Consider the following 8736-nt stretch of genomic DNA (forward strand, 5'->3'; position numbering starts at 1 on the left):
TTGATTGAATAAATGTGGAAAGAGGGTCCCACAGCTGCAGGAACTTCTGTGTGTGCCCCACAGATACCTCCAAGAGAGGAAGCTGGTACCCTGCCACCCAGGGAAATCCCTACTACTAGCAGGATGGTTAGGGGTATGCTGAAATGGGGTTTTTAGGCAAAACCAGACACTATGAAAGGACATTCTACTGCATGCAGAGTACATAAAATGGTTTCTTTGTGGATGTGTGTGTGAAAGAAATGCTTGTAAGTTCCGATGGCCCCTGACTGTTAGTCTATTAGGTATGAACAGTGCATGGAATGGCTGACAGGCTGGAACATGTCAGATAAACTAGAGGAGCTAGCCTTTTGCTCTTGTAAAGGACCATTAATTCAAGTAGAATGAATAAGAAAACTAATGGAAGAGCTCTATTCTGGCATGCTGCCAGGACCCTGCCTTCTTGTCCATGCATGCTGTTTTGATTCTGAGGTCATCTTCACTGTTACCTCCATGTAAAAATAGTTCAGGTGGCTTGGCTAGTGCTGAGCAGCCAGAATCTCAGAGGAAAAGGAGACAGACCACATGCACTTTCAACCAGACTCTGAGGTTGTGAAACTTTTTCCGGATGTCACAGCTCCAAAGCCTGAGTCGGCAGGTGGGCTAAACGTGTGCTTGTTTAACTGGCACCTAGGGCTTCAGAACTGGTGGAGTTGCAGGAAAGGAGCAACCGTGAGGTGTGATCATCCCTTCTCCCTCCTACCTCCACGGGCCTCAAGGGCAGCATACCCCCACCAGATGCCCACCTCTCCTTATCCCTCCCCTTTGTCTCTTCCTTGTTCCTTCGCTCTGCTTTTATAAGACTCTGAAAATACATGGAATTATTTTTTTTCCAAATGTACATTGATCCTACTTCAATCTATAAGGTACTTTAAATCACACCATCAACCCTATATAAGCCTATGTCTTTCTGAGGTTTGAAAAGGCAAGGAGGGAAAAGAAGAGGACAAAGAATGGAAGTTTTACTTTTTTAATCTGTTACTTTTCTATTTTTACAAAGGAAATAATCCTGATTTTAAAATAATCTCTCAAAAAGGCCATGTGTGTATCTTACACAGACAAAGGCACAGGAAATCTGTGGTTCTGGTTTCCCAAGAGGCTGAGAGCAGGCAGTAAGCCTGGTCAGCAACAGAAAACCACAGGTAGGCCATTAAAAAGGGTCACTAGGAACTCAGAGACCATGCTTTCCATAAAACACTATTATATGACACAATTTGGGCGACAGTGACTGTGAAAGAGTATCTCAGACACATTAGGCACTGTGTCGGGGCTGGTTTGTTAAAACAACCATCATTATTGAAGGCTTATTTTTCTGGAAAAAGGTATTCCAGTTTCCAGACAGATATAAACCAATTTTTGAAATGCAGAGCATCATGATTTGGGAGCTTCTTGCAGCATGTATATTCCTAACAAACAGCCAATTCAACTAGCTTTTACTTCAGAAGTAAAATAACACAGGTGAATATAATGTACATGATCAGCATATTTCTGAGAACAGAAATTCAAAGTCAGAAAACACAGAATCTCAACATAATAATGCCTACATTTATTTTGTGGTCAAGAGGATTTTTTTAGAGACCAAGCACTTTACTTCGCACTAAAAATGAGATTACTGATCTACCATATCCATTAACTCTTAGATTAAGTATAGAAGGTTATCAAAGGCTTATAAAATACAGAATTACAGGCATAGCTGATAATAGTATAAACAAATCATTTTAATGCATTGTATTCAATTTTGTGCTCTTAAGTATATTGATTTCTGGACTGTTTTGTTAACAGCTCTGTAAAACTGCCACCTATATTTCCATTTAATAAAATACAATTGCTCCAGGCATGGTGGCTCATGCCTGTAATCCCACCATTTTGGGAGGCTGAGGCAGGCAGATCACTTGGGCCCAGAAGTTCAAGACTAGCCTGGGCAACATATCAAAACCCCATCTCTGCAATAATAATAATAATAATAATAATAATACAAAAGAAATGAGCAGGGCATGGTGGTGCACACCTGTAGTCCCAGCTACCTGAGGGGCTGGGGTGGCAGGATCACTTGAGTCAAAGAGTTCGAGGCTGCAGTGAGCTATGATTGTGCCACTGCCCTCCAGCCTGGGTGACAGAGCAAGACCCTGACTCGAAAAAATTAAAAGTTAAAAATAAAAAAATAAAAAATAAAATTGTAGTATACCATAGTTGTGAACTGCTCTCAGTTCACACTTTTCATATTCTTTACCAAACTTTAAAAACTATGCACTAAATCAATTCAGAGTGAAATGTTTGCAAAGCAATCTTAAAAACTGTCAACTAAGCCATGAATCACAAAATCCTTACTATTTTATATCCAAAAGTTCTAATTCAATACATTAGACAACCTTAAGCTCTTTCGTTCTTGCCTAGCTTAGGTCTGAGAGCAAATCTACGAGTATTCATGTGCTCCTCTGTGATCGTAAGGTTTCACTGTCTTCATAAACCAGTTCTTACCTTCAGGGTGGTGTCCATGTACGGGTCCTCCTCACGAGCTGCCGCCGCACTGCACCGTACAGTGAAACACTGCAGGTTGTTACTGAGGAGGAAGAACCAGGCTGCTGAGCAAAGTGAGGCCAAGAACCAATATACCCGCACCAGGGAGGGTTTCACAGGCAAACACGCCAATGGCAGGGGTGGCAGTCAAGTATCTATCAAATATTGCCAAGGTAAACTGCTTCTCAGTAAGAGGAATGCCTCAGAATTCCTGTGGTTTTTAAAAATATACAACTGGTCCCCATAACACCCCCAGTGAATCGCAATCTCTAGGGGCTGAATCTAGACGTGTATATTTCTACAAAACTCCGTATGTGACTCTGATGTGCATCTATAGTTAGGAACCATGGAACTGGGTCGATATCTTCATTTTACAGACAAATGATGCCCCCAGTACCTGCCCAAGGTACAGAAGGGTGTCTATCAAAACCAAGATTAAAAGCCATTTCTTAACTGTTGTTCTTCCTCACCCACCTCATGATGAAATCCATCCTGGATTATGCTGGACAACATAGACTATGCAAACTCAAATCCAATGGTCAAATTGAAAATGAGAGACCATCTAAAGGCATCTTCAGAATTACGTAGTCCAGAAGCTTGTTTTAAAGATTGGGGCATGAAAGGTTCATGACTGGTCCACCGCCTCTCTGGAGAGTACAGCCAATTAGATCCCAGGTCTCCTGACCCCTCACACTCCTCTACCTCTTTCCACAACTCCAGGCTGCTTCTGCATACAAAAAGGACCTAGGGACTCCACAGTAAGTGCCGGGTTGTCATCGAGGTCAACCCTCGAATATTGACATTAAAAACAGTTAATTAACTTAGAAATTGCTATACAATGATGTATATTTCTATCCCATTATGTGATGGGACAGAAATTAATATTTTTATTCCTTCCTTCTCCCTCCCTTTTTACAAAAAAACTATAAAGTGGGAGAAGTAAAAATGAACTCTTTAAAATAAAAAAAAAGGACTAAAGCAAACCTAACAGTAATATTAAATTTAAAAAAATTCCTCAAAAAGAAAGGCATGCTGATATTTTTAGTTAGGAGACTTAGCACATTTTAAGAGGTAGTCAGGCCTCTCTCCATCTGCTGGTGCTTCCACTTCAGCCTCAGCCCACTGCAATCTCTATCTCTGCAAAGTTCTAGGAAATGACCCCTGGAGTCCTGACAATAACTAGGACAGTAGCACCACCATTTACAAATCTGGAGTACAGTTAGCAACCTTGGGAAGTAAACTGAGAGAGAGGGAAGCAAAAAAGCACCTGCAGTGGGACCAGAAGGACAGTTGAGAATAGCTATGACCACAAAAACCAATGACCTTTAGATTCTAGAGATAAAAAGGCAGGGTTTTGGCTGGTCATGGTGGCTCAACCCTGTAATCCCAGCACTTTGGGAGTCCGAGGTGGGCGGATCACGAGGTCAGGAGATCGAGACCACCCTTGCTAACACGGTGAAACCCTGTCTCTATTAAAAATACAAAAAAAAAAAAAAAAAAAAACACATGGCCAGGCACAGTGGCTCACGCCTGTAATCCCAGCACTTTGGGAGGCTGAGGTGGGTGAATTGCCTGAGGTCAGGAGTTTGAGACCAGTCTGGCCAACATGGTGAAACCCTGCCTCTACTAAAAATACAAAAAAATTAGCTAGGTGTGGTGGCAGGCGCCTGTAATCCCAGCTACTCAGGAGGCTGAGGCAGGAGAACCGCTTGAACCAAGGAGATGGAGGTTGCAGTGAGCTGAGTCATACCACTGCACTCCAGCCTGGGCGACACAGCGAGACTCCATCTCAAAAAAAAAAAAGAAGTCTTGATGTGCTTAACTCTGGGAGAAAAGGATTTCATGGGGGGCTTTCCTACTTACATATTTCTATAAAGTTGGCATTTTACATGATTTTATTTTGTTCTTTGCTTCTTAAAAAATCTCTATTGCTTTCTTTGGGCGTATACCAATCTTCAAGAAACTTTTCAAGACCACCTTACGGGACAAGCGATTTTGAAACATTTATCTATTGGGTAAAATAAAAAAGATGGGACAGGCGCCTTCACATCTGTAATCCCAGTACTCTGGGAGGCCGTGGCGGGTGGATCATCTGAGGTCAGGAGCTGGAGACCAGCTTGGCCAACATGGTGAAACCTCATCTCTACTAAAAATACAAAAAAATTAGTCAGGCATGGTGGCAGGTGCCTATAATCACAGCAACTTGGGAGGCTGAGGCAGGAGAATTGCTTACACTCCAGAGGCAGAGGCTGCAGTGAGCTGAGACCGCACCGTTGCACTCCAGCCTGGGCAACAAAAGCGAAACTCCGATTTGATTTGAAAAACAGGAGTGGAGATTCTTATTAAGAATCTGAATGTAGAGCAGTGTGAAGAAGAGGCAAGAACGACCCCTGGACCGACCAAAGTCTGCGCGCGCTGCATCCCGCGCCCAGCACCTACGTCCCACTGCCGTCCCCACCATGCCCAAGAGAAAGGCTGAAGGGGACGCTAAAGGAGATAAAGCCAAGGTGAAGCACGAACCACAGAGAAGATCCGCGAGGTTGTCTGCTAAACCTGCTCCTCCAAAGCCAGAGCCCAAGCCTAAAAAGGCCCCTGCAAAGAAGGGAGAGAAGGTACCCAAAGGGAAAAAGGGAAAAGGTGATGCTGGCAAGGAGGGGAATAACCCTGCAGAAAATGGAGATGCCCAAACAGACCAGGCACAGAAAGCTGAAGGTGCTGGAGATGCCATTTGAAGTGTGTGCATTTTTGATAACTGTGTACTTCTGGTGACTGTACAGTTTGAAATACTATTTTTTAGCAAGTTTTATAAAAATGCAGAATTTTGTTTTACTTTTTTTTTTTTTTTTTAAAGCTATGTTGTCAGCACACAGAACACTTCATTGTTGTTTTTGGGGGAAGGGGCATGTGTCACTAATAGAATGTCTCCAAAGTTGGATTGATGTGGGGAAAACACCTTTCCCTTCCAGTTTTGAGAGACTTCCTCTTGGCTCCCAGGAGGAGGGATTCCCTGACTTTGACACACATGGCCATCTTGGCACAAAAGCCTTGTGGTATGGAAAAACAAATTTGTTTTTATGTCCTCTTCTCCCTTTCCATCTTTCAGCATAGACTTAACTCCCTTAAGCCCAGACATCTGTTGAGAACTGACCCCTAGTCATTGGTTACCAGTGTGTCCGGCAATCTGGACTTTCCAGTGATGCCACTGAGATGGCACCTGTCAAAACAGCAGTGGTTCCATTTCTAGATTGTGGATCTTCAGGTAAATTCTGCCATTTTCATTTCACTTCCTGAAAGTCAGGGTCGGCTTGTGAAAAGTCGTTACACAACATGCTAAATGTGAAATGTCAACCCTCACTCTAAACGTTCCCTGTTCAGAGCATCAGATGAAGACTTCATTGGGTTTTACAGCGGCTTTCTGATTTTTGGCAATCCACTGAAGAAGGGAGTTTGAAAGTTGTTGTATACTATTAATGATTGTCTGCCCATGTCCTGCCTGAAATACCATGATTGTTTATGGAAAGTATCTTTAATAAAGCTGGATACAGCTTGGTTTGGAAAAAAAAAAAAAAGAATCTGAATGTACATAAAACAACTGCTATTCTAATGTCTAATGGTTTCACAGTCAAGTTAATGATGTCAGTCTCCTTTAGTGCTGATAATAAGCTCAAAATTTCCTATCTGGAGGCAGTCAAAATGCACGAATTACAAGTCCATTCAAACTCATAATATAATGCTTTCAAGACTCTACACTCCAAACTTGTACGTAACTTATAAATAAGACAGATGGGGCAATAGATTTAGTGGGTCCACTCACTAAATTCTCAGTGTACTTCAAGTATATGCAATCAGATGGGAAAAAGATGGATAGTCTTTTACATCTATATGATGGGACAGAAATCAGTATTTTTATTCCTTCCTCTTCCCTTTCTTTTTCCATTGTTTCTGAGATGGTATAGTTTCCTAGATTCTTCTGCATCCTTAAAAATTTTCATCTTTCTCCTCTTGCTTACTAAGACCTTCACCAGAGTTTAATTCTTTAATAACTTTTCACTCTCTATAAACACTCTCACTACTTTAATAATCAACTGTTTTGTTGGTGGTAATAAAACTTCTAAGCTTTCCTCTTTACCCTAATCTACAGTTCTATGTGTCCAAAAGTCTACTTAGCATTCTCTCAATAATCTATAAGCATCTCAAACTCAAATGTCTAAACCAAACATCTCTTTTGCCCCACATTTCACCAGCCTCCAGTGTTTCATAAAAGCAGACAAAACCATGGTGGGATTTTTCATGCCTCCTACATCCCCATTATCCCATCAGACAAGTCTTTAACTTTCCCACTGAAGCCTCTCCCATCCATCCTCCCTTCTCCTTTCATTACCACTACCCTGCATGAATACCGCCCCTTAATATCTTTGCCTGAACTATTCCAATAGTTTATTTATCTATGTTCAATCCATCTTCCACCACAGCCACCATTAATTTTCCTAAAATGTTCTGATCATATTACTTTATCTGGTTAAAACTTTAAAAGTCCTTAGTTTAATTTTCAAATCCTTGAGCTCTCTCTCAAGCACTGTTTTCACCACCTGTCTACTTTTCAGCTTCTTCATATTTAAAGAAAATCACTACCCAACACTTTGGACACTGGAAAGACTAGCTACCTCCACATTGTTCACTTAAGAAACACACTGCCAAGGGCAGCATTTCTCCTTAAGCCAGAAATCAGGTGGAGAAGGGAGTACAACCACTAAGAGTGGATATCAGAATCTCCAGATTGGTTCTATGCAGTTTGGAATCTCCAGCACCTGCTAGAGATTTTGATACTACCACTCAGTGGTGGGGGGATCTCTGTCCTGTGCAATTAACTTTTGGATGTTCCTAAAAACTTGATACAGTTTTTGTTTATAGTCTTCCTTCAATCTATAATGCACATCTCTTTCCATCTTCATCTACCAAAATTCTAGCTAGCTTTCATGCTTCACTTCAAACACAATCAGCTATCTACAACTTCCCCATACAACTTAGCCAGAAGTAATTTCCCTCCTCCCAATGTCAATGGCACTTTCATGAGGTCTTAAGACATTTTTCACAAATCTCCCAGTGTCTATGACTCTTGTATGTCTCTCTAACCTTCTCTTCTATTGTTGTTTTAGAAAGTGGTTGGTGTATCTTATTCACAGTTGCTTGGTCAGAGGACACAACAAAATGCCCTGAACATAATCTAAGCTCAAAAAACAGGAAATAGAACCAAAACCATCATATGCTGCTGAGATTAAAAGGAAATGAAATCAAGCTACTGCTTGTGAACCCAGTTTACATGCCAGCATAACAGGGGAAGGCAACTCAACACATCTGCCACCAAATAGCACATGACTTTGACCAATTCTAACCTCTCTGTAACTACTTCCCTATCTGTGCCAATCAGGGAGAGAATAAGATCATCTCTCTGGCCCCTTCACAGTTCTAAACTATTACGAAATAACTCAATTTATACTAGAAAAATATGGTAGCAGTGAGAAAAAAAAAATTAGGAAATCTAAAAAGAAACATAAAGAGACACTCTGACTGGCTGCATTGACTTTTCATTAAAATTCCCTATGAAAGTCTTCCTTTATGAAGAACCTTCTACTTCTTTACAGGGATTCCCATTCAGTCTAAGGAAACAAAACGAAGACAAAACCAGGGTCTAAATCTTTGACATTCAAAAGGCAGGTATGGGTCATCAAAAGACGGACTTGCAATGACATGTAACTCATGCATTTAGAGTACTCTATGCTAGTTCACAAAATTCTTACAGATTTAAGCAGTACCTCAAAAATTTACAAATAAGTGACTCACAGGCCAGCAAGTGACCCTGTAACAGTACCTTGTAATGACGTGCAAAAATTGTGGCGTGAGTACTGCCTGCTGAGACTTCTCAGGATACTGGTAGACTGACATCAATTCAACAGATTTCACAACCATGTAGAGATAGCCCACATGAGGTAAAGAGAAAAAGCAAAAGAGACTCAGCAACTCTTTTTCCTGAGACAAATTTTTTCCATCAGAAGTAAGAGAATCTGTATGCAAAAATGAAAAAAATAAAACACCATGAAACCAGTAAAGGGGGAAATAATCACATATTGACTTTGCTATGCAAACTGTATCAGCGGGTAACCAAAGAGTTGCAAAGGGGAAGTT

General features: G+C 41.2%; 1 protein-coding gene and 1 pseudogene across 3 annotated transcripts in view; one reads left to right on the forward strand and one right to left on the reverse strand.

Annotated features, from left to right (window-relative positions):
* Positions 1-8736, reverse strand: part of HPS3 (Hermansky-Pudlak syndrome 3) — a 46391-nt gene that overhangs the window by 19506 nt on the left and 18149 nt on the right. For both annotated transcript variants that reach the window (XM_011972787.1, XM_011972789.1), the window contains 2 exons: positions 8423-8615; positions 2515-2596 (listed from right to left, as the gene is read on the reverse strand). In XM_011972787.1, coding sequence (XP_011828177.1) covers positions 2515-2596; positions 8423-8615 — 275 coding nt within the window. The remainder of the gene's footprint in view (positions 1-2514; positions 2597-8422; positions 8616-8736) is intronic.
* On the forward strand, positions 4919-6098 carry LOC105534112 (annotated as a pseudogene). The gene has a single exon (XR_001005214.1). The product of XR_001005214.1 is annotated as a non-histone chromosomal protein HMG-17 pseudogene (transcript).

This window comes from Mandrillus leucophaeus, unplaced genomic scaffold, assembly GCF_000951045.1.
Source record: "Mandrillus leucophaeus isolate KB7577 unplaced genomic scaffold, Mleu.le_1.0 Scaffold130, whole genome shotgun sequence".
Taxonomy (NCBI): domain Eukaryota; kingdom Metazoa; phylum Chordata; class Mammalia; order Primates; family Cercopithecidae; genus Mandrillus; species Mandrillus leucophaeus.